Source organism: Notolabrus celidotus, chromosome 19 (assembly GCF_009762535.1).
Source record: "Notolabrus celidotus isolate fNotCel1 chromosome 19, fNotCel1.pri, whole genome shotgun sequence".
Classification (NCBI taxonomy): Eukaryota; Metazoa; Chordata; class Actinopteri; order Labriformes; family Labridae; genus Notolabrus; species Notolabrus celidotus.
In genome coordinates this window covers 9,506,562-9,527,335 of record NC_048290.1, presented here as the reverse complement: position 1 = coordinate 9,527,335, position 20,774 = coordinate 9,506,562, and the positions used below count along the sequence as shown (strand labels likewise).

General features: G+C 39.5%; 1 protein-coding gene across 1 annotated transcript in view; it reads left to right on the top strand.

Annotated features, from left to right (window-relative positions):
* The window catches only part of LOC117830879 (astrotactin-2-like), a 484,162-nt gene that overhangs the window by 326,151 nt on the left and 137,237 nt on the right, over nucleotides 1-20,774 (top strand). The window contains exons 9-11 of the mRNA XM_034709203.1: nucleotides 1,304-1,388; nucleotides 3,287-3,361; nucleotides 8,269-8,406. Of these exons, the coding sequence (XP_034565094.1) occupies nucleotides 1,304-1,388; nucleotides 3,287-3,361; nucleotides 8,269-8,406 (298 nt within the window). The remainder of the gene's footprint in view (nucleotides 1-1,303; nucleotides 1,389-3,286; nucleotides 3,362-8,268; nucleotides 8,407-20,774) is intronic.

Genomic DNA, 20,774 nt, shown 5'->3' with positions numbered 1-20,774 from the left:
GTTGGTCTGAGTCAGCATATCCAGTATGGCGACTTCCATTCTGGTTCTTTAAAATGTCCCTTCAGAAACCAAATGGGTGACATCAGAGAGACTCGCCATGTTTTAAACAGTCTATGGTCATAAAGCCAATTAAAATAAGATAAAAAGGTGTAATTACTTCAATAAGAAGCAGCCCTGTGAATAAATAAGTGCTATAAAGTCAATGGGAATGAAACTGCTTTCGAATTGGTTTTAAACCAAAGGGGGAAATCACTCCAAAGTGCTGCTGTTTTGAATCCTGATATCAATTTGTTTGTTTGTGTATTTGTTTGTAATATTATTAATTGACAGAACTTTTCACAACAAAGATCCACCATGCATTAAAAAGTTGTCATGTATAAGAGTGGAACTCGCAGCCCCACATTGGTGAAAGAAAAACATCTTCACACTTCACTACCTGCATGGTTAACAGTAAAAAAAAAAAAAAAGATGCATAGTGACATTTTTTTGGACTTTGACAAATAAGTTACATTACAACACAGCAGCAGCAGTAGCCAGAAATGTAAAAACTGACCTGAGCTGCATGACTGCACGAGCCTCCTGTACCAAAACAAAGCCGCCGTGCTGTCTGAATGTCTCTACTCGTTCTGCAGCAGGAGCTGTCCAGCAGACTGTGGAGAACTGAGAGGAGATCTTGCACACAAACAAACAGTGAAAAAAAACTCTCAAGGGCAGAAAATACCTGAGACAGGATGATAAATACTGATAGTGGCACTGGGAGTAAACAGAAACCCAGTCATTTTTTGTCACATTGTAGCCAACATTGTGGCTCCATATCACCCATACCAGAGGCTAAAAGTGTGTGCAGAATGCGCATGGTATCCTACTTTCCTTTTATTTTATACAGAACTATGTGGGTCTCAAAGCTCTGATGTGAAGTATATACAAATATATGCTAAAGCCTCATCTAAAAGGTCCTTCGATATATCAGCACAGCTTGTGCCTGAAGTATTCTTAGAGAAAAATCCAAATCATGCAAATTCATCCTGTTATCTGACGGTTAACAATTTTAGATAATGAATGGTGTTAAGTTCTTGAAATATTCCAGGAAATAGCCCTGCTAATGGTGCAAGTGTCCTTGAAAATATACCCATTTTTTTTGTCCGCTGGAGGGAATTGCAAAATGAGGTATCATGGCAACTGCTTATTTGGTACATCTCTAGTGAATGAGCAGTCCAGGGTCACTTAAATGCTAATTTATTCAGCTACAGAGGATAAATAAATATCTGCCACTGTGCCCCCCTCCTTGTTGTCTGTGTCACAGGAGAATGCAGCTGTCACGAAGGCTATTCCCCCGATCCTGTCCATAAACACCTCTGTGTTCGCAGCGACTGGGGTCGAAATGAAGGGTGAGTGTTGTCTGTTCTAACCGCTCATATCTGACAAGTGTCTTGTTCTTAAATGACCCCCCAAGTGGTTTGAAGTCCATACTCCCAACTGTATTAGTGCAGGATATTAACTTTGAGTAAAATAAAGGTGAACAGTTAGCTTTGATGGATGGAAGCAATGTACTCCAAGTTGACTTTCAGAGTATTTAAATGATTTAACAAATGGAAACCAAGCAGAAATATTATTTAGAAATAAGTCACAAGCAATCTGTAGTTAATGAGCTAAGACATGCAAATGTACCTATGAGGTCCCCAGTTAACTGGAGGAAGAAGACGTACAGGAAAGAAGTTATAGTGTGTTATAAAACCAAACAATAGAAACAGACAGAGAGAGGAAAAAGACAGAGTTTAAATAAAGGAAGCTCAAATCGTTAGAACTGACATGAAAGTGAGTCAAATGAGCCCTCTGTCTGACTCTGACCTTGTTTGACAATTAGCTGGCTCTCCCAATCATTGGTTCATTTAAAAGGTCCCACATTGTTATTCAACTCCACCTGTTATGAGCTGGACTCAGGCCAGTCTCAGATCAGATTTCCATTCACTGTTTTTGTAGGAGTAACAGCTGACAGAGGAGAATCTTATCCAAACAGAAGCACAACCTTTGATCAGGGGATGTTAGCTTTGACCTTAGGTGACATTCTGATGAGGGTATGTTGTGTAATCTGTGCTGAATATGGAAATCATATTATGGAAAAATCTTAATGAATAGAAAAAATATATTAAAGCCTCTGAAAATGTGGTAAAAAATTACATAAATATAATACATAAACCCACACAATCACCTACAGTGATAAAGAGTGAACTTAAAGCTACTATGGAAGTACACTTAAAGCTACTGTGGGAAATTTTACGAGTGGTTACAAAACAGACTTAAATTCTATAAGTTACAATAGCAAACCAATCAGTTATTTGTATAAATATTTCAATGTAGATTTATTTATTTTGCCTTTAATTGCTGTCACCGGGTAGGTGTCTGAAAATCTATTTATAGCAGAGTGACTTGCGCTCATTAAACAATCTCCATGGAAGAAATTCAAAGTGGTATGTTTGACTGTTACAGACAACAGGATAACAGGCTTTACATCAGAAAACATTACCCACGAATACAGGACAAGACCAGAAAGAGATACTATGTCGTCCACAGGGGACGCCAAATGTGACACAAACTGTCCTTCACAGTAGCTTTAAATTGTGCAACCTTAACACTTTTTTGAGTGGAAAAATGAAATAGTCTGGATAGTGGGCTAAAATCGAAAAAGTGTATGTTTCAGCTACTTACATTAAACTTAAGAACCTGAATGAAGGTTTTATTAAAGCTCATGTGAGGGTATTTATGTTTGTGTGGATTTTGGTGCCCCCTGTGGTCAAAGTCATACCTCTTATTTCTTAGTTTATCATGTCCTGTAAATGTATAAGATGAGTTTTCTGACACAATCAATCTTATCTTGCTGTTTTTTAAATCACTCACTTTGAATATTCCTAAGTCAAATAAAGTCTGTCTTCTACTGTTGTCAGTCACCTGGTCTGACACCTACCCCCTCACAGTGGTTTCCTGCATAAAAAATGTCAACGTTGAAATGGTCAATGTCATTGCTGGGAGTCTTTTTTGCTTTGGTAGCTTGTTAAAAAGGCATTAATGTTAATTTCAGTGTGTTTCTTAACCAGAAAAGAACACCTTACAGGAGCTTTAAATCTGAGTGGAAATAAACCTCCAAAGTTATACAGGATTAGGGTTCCCAAAAGCTTTGAGATTACTTAGATTACATGAAAAGCCTTTAAAATTATTCCAATTTTAAAGCTGTACAAGATGTATATAAAGTAATAATGTTAATTTTTTTCCCCTCCTCTCTATCCCGTAGTCCTTGGCCATACGCTAACCTGGAGAAAGGCTATGACCTAGTTACAGGAGAGCAGGCCCCAGAGAGGATCTTCAGGTGAGTCCTCCTCTTCTGCTGCATCTCCTGGGCGCACAATTTCTGCAGGCCATCTGTGACTCTGTGGACGCACATCAGATTCATCATGGTGTTCTTGGCTCATGTGTGTGTACGTGTGTGTGTGTGTGTGTGTGGGTGTGTGTGAATATGTGCGTCCGAGCATACAGATGAGCTGCTGGAAGATTCACTCAGACACAGTTGGATGGACACACAAATACACCTTGTGCAAGGTTCAAGTGTTACCCATGGGCTCCAGTGTGGAGAAATAGCCCGCGGGGGAGTCTTGCTTCAGATGCTTTTACTGCCATTTTTGTTCCACTTCTCATTCTTGATGGGGTCATTGTGTCTGACATTTTTGAAGAAGTTCAAGGCTCAATGGACCCATTCAGTGTCACACAGATGTAATTTAAAAAAATCTTTGAGAAGACCATTGCTTCTCCATGATTTTTTACCTTTCCAGGAGGTATGTTATTTTGTATTTTTCCCCTCAAAGGAGTTTTATTTATTATTTCCCACCCAGCCTACAGGCTAGCTCAACCGCACCTGGTGCATTACTTTCACTTTTAGACAGAGGATGTCTTTTGAAGAAAGAGGATACTGAATGTTGAATATAGCTGTATCTTGTGTATGTGTTCTAGAAGTTGGTGAAGAAACACTATATGGTAGTGAGTCCACAACATCCATTTATGTGTAGTTTTTTCTACCTGCATCTGTTTGTACCATGTGGAGTCTGCAGTCCTGCTATTTGAGCACAGCCAATGATACCTTTGTGAGGTATGAACCCACTGCCCATGACCGATTTGCCTGCAGTCGCACTACTCGCCTCCACTGGTCCATTGTTGTCTTGAATTGAGGCAACAAAGCAGCACTCTGCAAGATTTATTAATTTAAAAGTATACCGCTGTGTTCTTTCAATGCACGAGTATGACCAAATGAGGGAGAGAAGTTGTTAAAAAAAGTAGCTCTGCCAGGCTGGTCCTTTGTGTTAGGGATGTTTGGTAGTGACTCATATGCAAAGTCTTTTAAATGGAAATTTAAATTGTGACCAGCTGACAAGTCTAAAGAGAAGAAAACACTCAGGAAAAGAGTCAAAATTGAGTCAGTGTATTAAACACAGCTTAATATGGGATTACACAATCTGCAAGTAAACAAAGGCAACTGGTTTGCAGTGTGTTTACAGTTAGCAGAGCTAGCACCGCCAGCCCAATGTCTTCCCTCCAATAAAACTAAGATTTTAGACTTGGAATGTAACAACCATAAGTTATACCCTTAATAACCTGAAACCCTGACAACATATTTTATTTTATTTTATTTTATTTTATTTTATTTTATTTTATTTTATATCTTATTGAATTCCTTCTTTCGATTAATATTCTTTAAATTTATGTATTTAATTTCATTTAATGATTTTTTTTTCAGATTTATATCCTATTCTATTCCTTCTTTCTATCAGTATTTTGACTTTCTTACTGTTTAATTTTTGCATAATTTTTTACATTGAGGCTCATTCGCACAGAAAGGGGCCAGCTTTCCCCTAAATCAATGCATCACGGCTCATTTAAATATGCCTAAACAGCACTAGGGCACAGAGAGACTATATGCTCTGGAGTTTGAGGTGCATTTAACCCTTTGAACTATCTATCTGAATACACAGTGTCTTCATGTATCATATGAACAGGTTTAGCAGGTGCACAAGCAATATCTTTTGATGAAGCTGGTGTGCTACTTCTTGATTCACTTTTTGTAGTTCTGTAACTTCAGTAAGTTAAAGGACTGTCTTTGATTTCGGGAGCTTTATCTTGACTTCACTCTCACTATCCCTTCAGTTTGTAAGAATTAACGGTTCTTTGTAACGCTATTCTTGCTCCTCTTCACACTGACCTTGCAGAGCTCGCCTCTTAGTCTGCTACCACTTAAATAAATCAGGCACCATCCTCGATCTTTTAACTTTGCATGAAAAACACACATAGCCTCTTCATTGCAAGTGAAGAGGACTACTCTACAAAATGTACTTCTTGATCAAAGTGCAGTGTCTGTCCAGAGTTGGGGTGAATACTTGCAGCCATTTCAGCTGTGTGTACACTCACATGTAGCCGAGGAAGTGGGGCAAGATGCCGCAAACAAGTGGAATAACTCACTGGTTTCCTGTTGTAAGATTTCTATGTCATTGCAGGCAAAGAAGTGAAAGACTGCATTTCTCTCTAGTGCTACAGACACTCTTTTAACTGTGAAATGAGGAGTCTGATAACTGATTGGTTCCACAAATGGGGAGCTCTGTATGGAACCAGTTTTTTTTTTCCTTAATGCCAGAATCAATGAGAGAAAAAGTGTCTCAAGATCCAAAAGCATGACAGCTGAATAAAGCATGGTTGGATGAAAATGTAATGGATTAAGCGTTATAATTTTGAATGTTAATAAGATATTGATACAGAGGCGAGGTCAGGATAAGTGTAATGCATTCACTGATTCTAATTATTATACTGGCAGCACTGATTGTATAAGCTTTAAGATCTTTAATGCTGAGGTTTGGCAGCCCGGTAAAGAAGCTGTTCCAGTAATCAGGTATTGTACATTCAGTGGCAGGTTTTGACAGTTTGGATGTCAGCAATATTTAACAGTGGATTAATTTATGAAGTTAAGAAGTAGATATGTGATGTATTTTTTTGTAAGAGAGGGATTGATTAAATTCAGCGCCAAGATTTGACAAGCCAAGCCTTTCGAGTATGTTTCCTCAGACTTACTTGTTACCTTCATTTTCTGATACTTTCAGAAACACATAATGCAAAGCGTGACCGTGTCCTGTGCTATTTTGTGAGCTGTTACCAGGTGTTGTTTTGTATTACCATATCCAAAAGGTCAACCCCTCCTGCAGGCTATCCTCCCGAGGATGCTAATATTCATTCCAGGGAAAACCAAATTAATTTTACAACACCTTGAGCAAAAGTGGCCGGCGCACATGCCACACACATGCTGAAGCACTGAGCTGCTGAGCGTGTTGCATTTGAAGGGAGGGGTACTGTGTTTTTCTAAATTAGTAATTAAAGAAGCCAGGCCGCTACAGCTAGTGCTAATGAAATTCACCAAGTTTAATTTTGCTTCCAGCTGTGCAATAACATGGAAGTATCAATTTCATTAGTCGCCATTAACATATTCATGTAGATTCGATCTCTATTGCTAGCAGAGCATGAGCCATAAGCGGCTTTGAATGTGTTTGTCTGTTTAATGTGATTCTATTTTTAGCAGCATGTCTTTTAATTATTTTTTTGTGATAAATTAAACAGTCAAGTTTTATTGAGTGATCATTCTGCTTGAATTCTACAATTCAGAAATAACCCCCCGCCTCCACTGTATATTGATTTCAATATTGAATATCACAATATGTTTAGAATTGCAAGGCATTTTCGTTGGAGGAGGCCCACATTGTGTCCCAGACTCTCCCAGAATCAATATCACACCTGCTGCTGCACTGCGCCTTGTCTGGACGTTCATGTTACACTGAAGGAGTAAATTCTAGGAAAATCATCCATCAATGTGTTAGCATTAATATTTAACATTATGCAAAATACCACCATTAGAAAACAAAAAGACTGGTGTCTTTTCAGGCTCTTTCCACCTATGGTCAGGCTCCTTACACAGCAAAAACTCAATTCTTAGGTAGTGTATCTGTAAATGTATTTTTAAAGGAAATTTTAGCAATGTAGGCCTTACTGTTTCCTTAAAATATTTTGGAATATTGTTGTTAATTTCACATGTAACCGTAAAACTTCAAATTTAAGTCCCTTTTAGCAGCAGGGTGTGGCTGCATGTATTGGCAAATAAAACAGGTCTCAAATAGAAGCCTGTGTACCGTTATGCCTCATTTCCCTTACATAGGTGACAAGTGTCTTTAGATCCATAAATCAACTGATCACGGATGATACCTCTAGTGTTCATTTCATTACACATGGATAGAAACCTAATTTTCTCTGATAACTGATAAATCTGTCTGTATTTCATATCAAAGTGCTAGTGACAATTCGAGTGTTTGTAATGTACAACCATGTTTTAGCAGAATCACATTACTCAGATTCACAAAATGTTAAAACTAAATGAAAAAGTTTATGTAGAAGCAATGGTCTTTCCAAGTTCATCAAACAGACTCACTTGACAATTGACAAAGGCAACTGGATTGAAAGAAATAGCCTGTAAGCTAGTTAGCAGTTGAACCAACTCAAGTCAGAATCAGACGGATATATTATAGAGGGGAGGAGTCCCACAGGCACATCGAATGTCACAGAGATTAACACAGGAATAAATTGATTTTTGGTTGGCTCGCCTCCGTACCCATACATAAGTGGAAACGAGGCCCCTCATTGTGTTACAAATGCAACAAGTTATGTTTACAAATTGCCATTGTGGCACAGAAAAAACTGTAGCGTCTGAATGCTATGAATGTCTAGAATTGCTGTCTACACAATCAGGAGTAGCAGGAAGACACACATCCATTCTAATAGAGGTGTTATTTATGAACTCATTTTGTACACAGTTACATTTCTTTGGGGATCAAACAACCATGTGTATTTGTTTCCTCCCCTTGGCTGTGCATATGTGTTGTTCAACATGATAAAAAAGTACAATAAAAGCCTGTCTCAAATAGAAGCCTGTCCTAAATAAAGGCACTGTGAGTTTATAGACTAAAATGAATAAAAACTTGGGCTATGAATTGTAGTTTTAATGTAAGTCCAATGAGATGTTTCGGCAATAAGACAAATAAACTTACAATGATTTGAGGTGTACAGCCTCCTCTACTCACTGTTCTCATTCCAATAGTCTACTTTTAGTCTACATTGTATAATATGTGTGCATTAGCTAAAGGTAATTATGCTACAGTAGTTTGAGTGACACTTTCTTCTGTCCTGCCAACACAGATCATTCTACAGTCTGGGCCAAGGGTTGTGGCTGCCCGTCAGCAAGAGCTTTGTGGTGCCACCGGTGGAGCTGTCAATCAACCCCATCGCCAGCTGTAAGACGGACGTGTTGGTGACTGAGGATCCAGGGGAGGTCAGGTCAGTCTGAGACACTTCGCATGACACCTGTGTTTGAAGAGAAACCACGTGTTGCAGCTTGATTGCTGTGTGGTCCTGAGGCACTGTGAGTCTCATGAATACATTTGTTTGTTTTACTTTAAAAGGTCTGAACAAATCTAGTTTCTGTGTTTATGGGATTCTAAATTTGGGCCCTACAGCACGAGCAACACAGGAACACTTAAAAAAGCTCCTCAGTGTCATGGAGTGTAAAAGCACAAATTATTTATGACTTTGCTTGAATTGGGAGCTGTTTCTGTGATGCTAGTTTTAGTGCTGATGCAGCCGCTCTGAATTTAGCACAGAAGTTCATTATATATGACATTCCCACATGTCTAAATAAATGGCAAAGAGGAATGCCACAGTGCTACCTTATTATTTCTGGAATGGCTGCTTTACTTTGTTTGACATTCGAAATTAAGCTTAGCAATAAAGATGAGTATGTCTTATATAAAACTTGTGTTAATTCTCAAGAAGTATGAGAAACTTAAAACATGAGTTTGCCTTTATTGGTTTAACAGACGAAAGAAAAAAAACATTAATCAGGTCATGAAATCCTCTCTCAGGTCTCAGATTTAGAAAATGACAGTGACAGGAAAAGCAGCATTATGGAAACTTGACTGTGGGCTATGCAAAGTAGGGATCTAAAAACACAAATCCAAACTGCAAAACAATGTCAATGAGGTTAGGGATTTGGCAGCCCCGCAGTGCAATAACAAAATATTGGCAATGTGAAACATGTTTTTGTCATCTAACCAGCCAATAGGCTCTGGCATGCATCAGTGCAGCTGGAGATCACTGAACATGTCAGAGCATCAGCTACAGATTAAAACAACCGCCCATCTATGGAATCCAACTGACAGCAGCCCATTTGAAAATGACGTTTCATTTGAAAACCAAATTGTCGGCCATTGTTGCGTAAAAACGCTGTACTCCTCAGATGAGTTAAAAAATAAGAGTACTGAAGATATACTGTCTGGGAATCAAGTTTTCCATCACCCACATTATAATTTCCCCCCATAATTAAACAATATGAATCAACACACACAGGTGCTTCTATTGTACATTTATTAATATTGATGCAGGAGTGCATATTCTCATTAGTTTACAAGACTGGAGGACATTATGGTTTGCACATATGGAAGCATATGGCACACCTAGACAGCCTCAAAGAGTGTGTCAGTGAATAAACACACATGCACACTGCATGATGCAAACAACACCTGGAACCATTACAGGTTGCTCAGAGTTGTGCTGTGAAAAATTACACTTACATGTAATGAGGAAAAAATTCCAACATACCTCATACAGCAAAGATTTTTTAGAATGACAAGGAGTTGAAATCTTTTGTTTTTTTTAATCATTCACACACACAAAAAAAAAAAATGTAAGGTAACTTTGGAAGCATGTTCCTGAACTTTTTGAATGTGCTGCAAAGATATTTTAGGTATCTTTAAAATTGTACTTACATAGGGCGCGGACTTGGCCTACTGGTTAAGTTGCGCCATTACTGTTGGCTTTGTTTAACGTGTCTGTTCTGGGAAAAAATATTGTAGTATGTATGATGACTGAATAAATACTACTACTACCACCACTACTACTAAAAGATAAATCAATAATGAAAGATGGAGATACAAGGGTTCTTCTTGACAGCAATGACTTACCAACAGAACTGTCAATCATGGCATCACATCCCATCTTGAAAAGAACTACTGTGACAGCTAGCTTGTTTTAGAAAATGTATTTAAGGTGTATTTTTCCTTTTCTAGTTTGACCTATGTTCCATCTGTTGTAATGGAGGAGGCGGAGTTGACAACCTATACTGTAGCGAGTCACTAGGGGGAGCTCTGAATGCTTTGGCGTCAATTTTGTGAAGCTGTTGTGCTGTCCATGTTTTTATTCAAGGCAGTTATTATTCAGGATAAATGTCCTGCTACTGTACATTGACTATGACAGGCATACTTTGTAGGTACCCTGAATAAGTGAGGTCACTCTGGCAAGGACTACAACTGAGCCCTTCTGATTGTAATCACTCCAAACATAGCTGAGGTAGTTCTGGGGACTTGATAAGATAGCTTGGCAAGCATGTGCAGTGGTTCCAGACTGACTGGACAAAGGTATGATAGCAGAGAGAATGTTGATGATGTTGATGAAAATGTACCCAGGTCGGAAATTTCTGTGTAGTGGACAGCATCTTAACACTGTATTAAGTGTCTCTCATTACCACAGCATTTACAATGCATTTAAATATATTTAAACACAATCATGAAGACAATGCTCAATTACATTCCTTGTATATTTTTCATTACATAAACACTCATTTCCTCATTATCACTATCTGTCCCCGAAGGTGTCTTTGTCGACAAAATTAAATAAGCTTATTTGTAATTCTCAAAGCACAAAAACCTGTGATCACTGAGTACTGAATTTTTTTTTACGTCTTATGCTCATCATATAAATTGTTGTTGCAATTTCTATCTATTATACTGCAATTATGCAAACTTCTCACAGGGTTTATAAAATGCCTCAGGAGCACAAAACTCCCAAGGCGATTGTACCCAGCTGCTTATTGTGAAGTAAACGGTATTAATTAGGCAAGGAATGTGTCTGACTCCAAAAGGTTTGACAGTACGCTTGAAAACCAGGGTACATTTTTGAGCAACAACATTTTAAAGCATTTATCTGCACCTGATCACATTTGAATTATTTATCACCAAAATAAAAAAATGACTGTCTCCTCATTTAGCTTGCAGTTAGGCAATTATTTAAAGCAATTACTCCTTCGCCTTTCTTGAAGATCACTCAAGTGCTGCCATTATTGCGTACCAAAGGGACCTCAGAGGGTAACATCGCAACTGCAGGTGCAAATTGAGCACTTTAGCAAAGAGCAAGAAATTTCGCTTTTGTTTATCTCGTTGCAGAGGAGCTCCTTTTAGGTAAGAGCAAAAACTGAGCAGTTCATCAGTGAAAAAGACGTGCAGACATGAAGCTGGCGGATGAGCCTCCTGCTGTCACTTCCTGGAATCTTTTAGAACGCATATGTTCCATCTCGATGTATGAGCCCCATTTAAAAAGTGACAGAATTGAATATTTCATTCTGTACAGCTAGCTCCTAGTGAGATATCATATCTGGTCTGTCATGGGAACATGACATATTACATATTATAACACAGATAGAACACAAGCCATCTTTCTTGGCTGCCAATGAGAGTTGTACTGCTAAGACATTTATTAGCTACACCGGGATCTACAAGAAAACATCCGAAAACATGAAGGAAGGAACACACATTGTTTAAATGATTAAAAGCCTCCTTCAGTTGGAATAATAAGTTAACATTCTGTGTTTGGTTAATGATTAGTTTCTGCAACATTTAGGGGATCCGTCAGATTGTCATGAATAATGCAGACGACTCATTATCCAAAGCATTTTTGTGGAACAAAGTCCCCGGGGACCCTATGGGGTTTCTGGCTGATGCACTTTCCCAAAGTGTTTATGCAGACAGTGATGCAGGCAGTCAGTCATGATAGACATGTTGATGCTGGGAGTTGTGAAATGCTCTGTCGCTGTGGTGTTTAAAAATGATGCATCCCTGTTTAACCTCTGCTGATGAGCTGGCTGACAGAATCCAGAGTCATTGTACTTTAGAAGCAATTATAAGCTGGTACACAGGTAGGATTAGGCGTCACTAAACTGGGGGCGGCTGTGACTCAGTGGTAGAGTCGGTTGTCTCTCAATCGAAAGGTTGATGGTTTGATCCCAGCTCCTGCAGGTCACATGTCCTTACTTGATGTAAGTGGTGCAGCCATTATGAATTGGATTAACTTATACTGGTATGCACCTAGTTTTGGCAGCCTCTGCCTTCAGAGTGTGTGTCAATGAGTGAACGTGACAAGTAGGGTAAAGGTGCTTTGAGTGAAGCCTTTGAATTTAAGGCTAATCATCAAAATGCCTTTTAAAAGTATTTTAAAAGTGCTCATGAAAATACACACTGGCATGTTCAGACATTTTAAAGTGTTGGTGTATTTCAACCAATAGCTCACCATAAACCTAGGTCCAATTTCCTCCCCTTCTGAATTTATATATTTGTGGTAAACTCAGGAATTGAAAACTACTTTTAGGTAGCCTCAAGGTTAGGGATGAGGATCGGTAGTTATATGAATATATAAATCATTACTGAGCCTCGGTAATGGTAGAAAGGCGAGAATGGCAACATATTTTTTACAGACCAGTGTTGCTTTTAGTGATGGAGTTTTATTCACCTTTGCCTAATAGTCATTTTTCTGACCCACCCTTGAACACATCATAATGATACCATACATCACCTTGAGTAGTTAGTCAACTAGCTCTTGTTCCGCAAATTTCAATGTGGATTTTAACACTGGATTACTTTTGGGTGCCGTTGGCCTACCCCATGTACAGAGGCTATAGTCCTTGTTGCAGTGGTCGTGGGTTTGATTCCAGCCCTTGACCATTTGCTGCATCTCTGTCCCCACTCTCTGCTCACCACATTTCCTGTCTGTCCTCAGCTGTCCTATAACATAAAGCCAAAAATGCCCCAAAGTATCTAATAAAACAAACACTAGATTAGTTTTATTTAAACTACCGGGACTTACAAACACTACAGCATTTGGGTGCAACTTGAGGAGGAGACTGTCCCTCAGCAAGAGAATGAGCTAACAGACTCTCTCTACCCAAGGATAGTCAAACCAACATAATTTTGCTTTAACTTGATGCACATTGCTGATGTGTTTGACCATGGAGGTTGTGCTTTTTTCCCCTTACAAGACATGATTTTACAACATAACATGAATTTTGCCTCCTTCTTATCTTTTACTTTGAAACATGAAATGTTGTCAAACTTCAGACGTCTTTGCACATTCAGCCATCTGACCACCAGAATTCTTCTTTGTGTAGCTTGATACCATTTAGCAGGCATAAAAACTTGAATAAACAGCCTATGTGCTGTATTTTTGTGCACCATTGGCTTGATTTAAATAATGTTACTCAACTGTAAATATAACAGTATGTCATATGACCCATAGGTTTTGAAAAACGTAGAACTGGGAACTTAATAACACCATGTTTTCAATCCTGCTTGAGATGGATCTACATAATTGGTGTTTTTAATGGGGACTTCTTCCTTATTTTCTCACAAGCAGTAAAGCATCTTTTAGTTTTTTTCCAGCCTCAAATACAGTAGAAAAATAAAAACTTCCTTAATTTTTTTAATTTGAATTCCAGAAGCAACTTTTTAAAAATTCTCACCAACCACTATTCAATATTCCCTCTTCATGGTAATGCAAATTAGGCCAAGAGGGGCTGTGTCATCATAGATAATCAGAGTGAAGGCCAACCTTGACCACAGTAATCCTTTTTTTATTGCTCCTCTTTTTTTCACTTTAAGAAGAAGAAGAAAACTTGTGGTGGAAGATGTGAAACTAAAATAAAGCATCTTGTGGTAATGTTTGAAACATCCATCCTCCGCAACTAAAACACTGCATGCACATTTCATTCGCTGTACTCCTCAGGGGTGAGCGTGCAGAGCTTCTTAGAGGGTTAGACCTGTGTGGAATAGAATAAAAAGCCGTCCTGGTTTTCACTCTTTCATAATTTCCACCCGACACAGTTTGGACTTGCTTGACCTCAAAGTTTGTAAATAAGCTGAAGAAGCTGAGGAACAGTTTGAAAAGTATGTGCGATTAAAAAGCTATCAAGCTAGTTTTGCCGCCTTTATGTCTGTTCATTTGCACTTGAATCACTTAGGCTGTCCATTCTGTAACACTGTCAATGTCAGGAGGGTGGATTTGCATATATATACCTTATATTATATTATAATGTGTATTGACATATGGGAAACATAAAGTGGATAAACGGGCAATAGTACCTAATGCAGGCTTTCTCTGTTGTCAGCAGTTCAGGTTTATTTTTTGCATGTAATAAAGGGAGATATGTAAAAGTAAGGAAACTGAATACTATCTTCACATTTCACACTTGATTTCCAGTGTCATTTAATGATCAGTTCATTGATAGTCATAAGTCAGTGCACTCATCTCTGGGCATAATGGCTTCTGGCAGTAATTGTAGGGTCATAAAGAAGCCACTCACACATGTAACCTCATGTGTATTAGCCTCCAGGAAAGACGTGCCTAGACAGAACTTTCTACACTGGAACTTTCTTTAAAGCAACACATGTTCTTCTGTGTTCAGTATTGATCTGCTTATTTGATGCACAACAAATGTGCCAGTGTTGGAATTGAGGCTCAGCCTGTTGTGTTATCTTGGTTGTGCTGAGAAACAAAGAGCTATTGTGTATGCTGTACTCCCAAGCTTCTATTATAATGCATGGCATGAAGGCTAGCCCGGCAGTTGTACAATACAAACAATGTTTGTGGTTACAACTGTGAAGGGCAAAAGATGAGTGAATTTCGACTCAGTATAGTTCAGTCAAGTAACTCACATTATAAATCAATCAATCTTTATTTATATAGCACCAAATCACAACAAATGTTATCTCAAGACGCTTTTACAAACACAGGAGGTCTTGACCGTACTCTATGTTAAATTATTACCAAAGACCCAACATCAAGACAGGATAAGATCCAGTCCCATCTTACAGACAGGACTCAGTCTGATCTCATCTTAATCCACCATGAGCAGAGCACTTGCAGCATTTAGCAAGTAACAGTAGCATGGACAAACTTCCTTTTAACTGACAGAAACCTCGAGCATAACTAGTCTTAGTAGACAGCCATCTGCGTCGACCAAGCTGGGGTTGGCAAGAGGGATAGAGGAGATGGAGAGAGAGAGAGACAGATGATAGTGGTGAGACACATAGTAGTAGTTGTAGCCGCTGGATTCTGGCACATCCACAGCAGCAGGACATCTACGGCAGCGACTCAGAGGAACCTACGAGACAAGGGAGCAAAGGGACTCCAGAAAAGTCTATGGACTATTATAAAGGTTAAAGCAGAAAATTGTAATCATAAGTTTGTCAAAGTATTAAATACCTAGATATGTTTCAATACCACATACTCTAAAATGATACTTCAGTCATTTTTATGGTCAATAGTATTGAAAAGCATCAAAGTCCTTAAACACAGTGGTGGTTCTAGACCAATTTTACTGGGGGGGGGGCAGGCTGGGGCCAAGGGTGTTGTCAGAGGGACACATTCAACCCTGATAAAAGAGACTGAGAAGGGCGAGGACCAGCTGAGAACAAACTGGCAAAACATCAGTGCATCCCTATATACTAGACATATATACTACTGTGTACTATATCAAAATGCAGACTGACAGCAGCTGTTTGGCTGTTTACACTCAACATGAATCCCTTAGCACTCTAAGGGACTGGAACCAAGTGCCACACGCATGTGTTCCGCCTGTAACATCGGTGCGAGACCGAAGCTTTTTTTATTGTATGATATTTGTTTGGTGTGGAGGGGGGGCCACAGGGGGGTCCAGGTTCAGTTTTAAAGGGGCACTGGCCCCTGTTGGCCCCTCCCCAGGACTGCCACTGCTTAAACAATATTTTTTTCAAATGGTCGATCAACATAGAGATAAAGTTAAGAGAGAGAGTCCCAGTAAACAAAGCAGCCAAACTGCAAAACGAGAAGTTACTTCTTTTAAAGCGGTTATGCTCCAAAGAACCCATAAACACCTCCTCACTTTTGCACAAACGGAAGGTGCAAGACTGTTAATTTGCTGCTAAAGTAACACTTCTACCTGCCTGCTGTGCATGTCTCAGCTCCCCCCTCCCACCAATGTCACAGCCTCGACAACCCTAACCCTTCTAATTCTCTGGTTGGCAAATAATGACATTTGTCAAGTCCTCTTAGCATCTAATGAAGACACACACCATACGTTTAAGTCTGATGCAGTAAGACAGGGAGCAGAACGATGTCACCTTGTTTCTTTTACGTCTTGTGTCAGCCCTGACCTGCCGACTGTTGACAGGGAGCTTCACAGCACTGCATGATGATTGACACCTGTGACAAAATTAGAAAGAAAATTATACAAATCACAACACACCTTGGCCAAATTAAGATACATTTGTAGCATTACAAAAAGTGAAACCTCAATCGGACGGCATCATAGCAAGTGGATAGCTAACTTGACTGACTTTGGTACAGGAGCATAGGGTTCAAATCCTGCTCAGGCCTTGGCAGAATCCAGTGACGATCCTTGGGCATGGATCTTAATTCTATAGACCAACACCTTGATATGAGTGCAATGACATGATGGCTGGTATGTCTGCCAGGTCAAAATTGTCCACATCAGGTGCTGGGTAATGAGAAGTGGATGTTATGACACCCAACAACTTCACCGACAAAGCAACTATAGTTAGCTCAGTATTACAGTTTCCACAAACGGAAGCTGCTATCACGACTTAAAAGACAAAGATCTTACAGGACGACAGGTCGGGATTTCATCATCCCCTGACACAAGGGCAAAGTGACCACCTGACCTGGGAGAGACATTGAGCCTACTAGGGTTGCCATTCCAAGGCAAGGTTCGGCAAATCTGAGGCAACATTTCTATGATGCCCAAGTTGTCCTCGACAAACTGCAAAGTGCTGGATTTTAGGAAAACAATCTTATGTTGCCTTTAGTTACTAGTCACAGTTTGTCTGATGCTGGCCTGTGTTCAGTAACATTAACCTTTTTGGGATCCTAAGAGTCAGTTTTTTGGTGCGGGGGTTTTAATTCTGGTATATGAATACTGTAATTTGTGGAGTGATGAGATGGTACCTTTAAGCCTGCAAAACTTCCCAGCGTCCACTTGCAGGATCCAGCTAGAGGGTTTGAGTGCAGCACAGGTGCAGGGCACAGGACCGGAAATCTTGCAACTCAAACAGACTCACAAATTGGGAAGCTACAGTACGTCTGTCAGGTGATGTTGAGAATGATGCATGGCACATATGCATCAGTGCAGCTGGAATTGCTTGGCTGAACTAGCTCACAGGCATGGCTCCATTTCTGGTATTTTTTCCAACATTTTTTGGAATAAATATTCATTTTTAAGACTAATCTGTTTGTATCCTACCTTACACCCTACCCTATGCAGCACACAGCGTTATGCAGCTGTCATTGAAAGTTTCCAACCAATGCAGTTGTCATTTCCCCCCCTGGCACCCACACTATGTGAGGCTAAATCTGTGTGCACACCAGTGTGTCAGTGTGGTGGTGCATTGCGTTGAGACAGAAAAGGCAATTGCACCATTGACCCAACAACTTGGTCTAAAGCAAATGAAGCAGCATTTTCTGCAAATTATATAGGAAGTAAGATGTACCTACACATAGGGACCCTTTGTTCAGAGAGAAACACACAGCAGAATTATTCCTCTGTTAAATAATGTTAAACTAGCAAAATGTATGTTTTAGCTTCAAGCCTTTAGACTATGTTCTGTAGATTGTTTCCCTGTAGCAAGGATGCAAAATTAGTTCATCTAATTCAACCATTAATTTCTGCTGCTTAATTTTTCACACTAAACAATAATCTAAGCACAGGAAAGTGTACTTGAAGACAAGCATTTTTTGTCAGTAAGGAAAGGTTAATAACCCTGAGTATAGCTGCTGACACCCCATACTGATGATTAATGACCTCACTCACTGTGATCAAGTGAACCATCAAAATATGCCATTGCCAATCACCCACTGTAACTGCAAGGAGTTGACACCAGTGAAAAATCCGGGACATAAATCACATTCCCCTTACTCCAAATCTCCATCAAAGATGTTTTACAGCTCCACACTCGACCCAAAGAATAGATGTATCAATCTTTATTTTATCACTTACCTGCTTTCTTCACTCACTAGATTTTCCCTTAGTGATTACAGCAAGCTTAAAGAAAATGCACTCTATTCAATGACAAAAGTGCTTGATGAGAGTCAGCATATTTGTGGGTAGCCGGAGCAAGAGCATTAATCAAGTGCAGGGGCAGACCAATAACGGGCTCTGTAATCATGCTGGAGCAGCGCTCTAACTTTGGGCTGCATCGTCTGGCCATTCATCATCTGGGAAAGCAAGAGGGAGATTAATAACAAGTACATTAGTCAGTGTTTAGATGCAACCAATGCGCTTCTGGGTCGAGCAGCAGAGTCAGAGTGCCAAAAGAGATGATCGTGATTTGGTAATGATTTGGGAAAGGAACATTTATCGGGTCTTGTTGGTTTTGACAAGAAAAGATTTTAGAATTTCTTTGTAGAGTTATGTTTGTTGGGTTGTGGTTTCCTAACTCTTCCAAGCAACATTACTGATTAGTTCTCAGACTTGTTAATTAAGAAGTGAAAGGCCAATGCTAGAATACTCTCACAGCTCTGTTAAATGATTGAATGTGTCCCATAGCATTTAAGAAACTTTCCAGTGTTCAAACAGGAAGTGGTCCTTTTTTTTTTACCCTGTTGGACTGCTTTACAATGGGCATCTTGGAATGGATTGTTTTTTTCATCTTTGACTTACTATTGCCTCTATCCAGAAGGAGAGCCAGTTAACATTCACCTCACAGCTGAGGCAGGCCATTATTTTTGTCTGCCTCACCTTCCCCACCCTCTGTTTTCCTCCGAATTAAGGAGTCATTTGTCACTGCTTTGAGCCCCTGCCAGAAAGAACTGATGCACAGAATGCCATGTGTTGTCTGTCTAATTCAGAAAAATAGAGTCGCCAAATAAAGAGAAGAACAATAAGACATAGGAGGTCGAGACAGAGAATGGACCTTTTTAGATTCCAATACAATACAATAAGCGTGCAATTTCCCTCCCTGACCGTGCTTAGCAAGGACACAATCTAGAGGCTGTTACTGAACAATTGGGAGGCAGTTTGGGGCCAAGAAATGAATAGTTTAAAGAATCAATGAATCTATATTGCAGCCTCACCTCTCTTTCCATTCTGCCAACAAATTAACATCTTTGTTCAGGGATCCCCATTTGAAGGGTTGTTCACAACCAAACCAGTGTAGAAGTTGGAAAATAAAAAGCTCCAAATGTTGATGACTCGGAACCCTCAGAAGCACAGGTGGCAAACAATGAAGCACACATCAAATGTAAGTTATAGCAACCCATAGCTATATTTTCTTGAGGTTTTTTAACACCACAGATGGTACAGAAATGTATAAACAACCACCACATTGCCCTCCAGAGAAACACTTATAGAACTGCGCTATAATGACAAAAAGACACTGCATACTTTATGGTAGGTTTGACTTATTTAGGGATGCTATAGAATTTTTATAAATACATCAAGAGCATTTATAAATGATCGGATCCTGCTAATGCTTGAGCGCCAAAACAGCCATAACTATTTTGCTCACCAGCCACTTTGGCTGGTAACGTTAAAGAACCACTAGCCAAATAGTACTGCCTTATGTCCTACAATTGGTGCTGTGCATTCCTTGGCTGGATCATATACTAATCTTTCTCAACCTGACTTCCACGTTTCATTGTTTAGTATTTTCTCTTTCCTTGACTAATCTTTGTTTTTAGTTTCATCATCAGGTTTTCTCATGTGTGTTGTCTGCTCTTTGGGATTTGTTGCACCTTTTATCTTCAACTACATAGCTCCTCGGGTTCACATCTCCACCAGGTTCTACAGTGTAGCCGGTCACTAGTGTGGAAGTGCAAGGCAATGGGCCTCCCAAATGGACCAAAGTTCAAACAATTATGCAGTTAGTGCTTGTGGGAGTTGTAGTGCTGTCGTGTCACATTGCAATCTTCGGTTAATTTCAGATGCCTTTTGAGAAGACTGCAATTAAAAGTATAGTAGTATACAGATACAGAGTATATACTGTATAAAATGTAGCCTGCCAAAATGGCTAGTGGGAATGACTGTGTTACACGACACTGCTGTAATCCATTTGGCAGGTTGGCGGGTGTTGATGACGAGCCCTGGGCATGTAACATTCCTCCTGTATAATGTCATTGAAACTTGGTGCCCTCCAACAATCAATATAACTTATAGCAGGGAGACACTTGTGAAGTGTTGTATCTAATGGACGGCAATCAGACTAACAAAGTCCAAGTCTTTTAGTTTATTAATAGTATACTGTAGTTTATTACATATCCAATCCATCGTGTTTGGATATGATATATCCATGTGATTGTGGTTTAAATTGTGACTTCAGGTGATGGATAGTCTACCAGCCCCTTCAGCCAAACAACCATTAAAGTGCGTAATGTGCAAAGAACAGTCATTGGTTTTCTCTCTGTGTTAGGCAGACATGATGATAACCTTCTCATCCAGCTGGAAAAAAGCCCAACTAAGCAACAGCCAGCTGGTGATATGTCATTAGTCCAAAACCACTTGGCCAGCTCACCATGAACTGTGCCTGAGGAGGAGAAAGTCAACCCTCTATCAA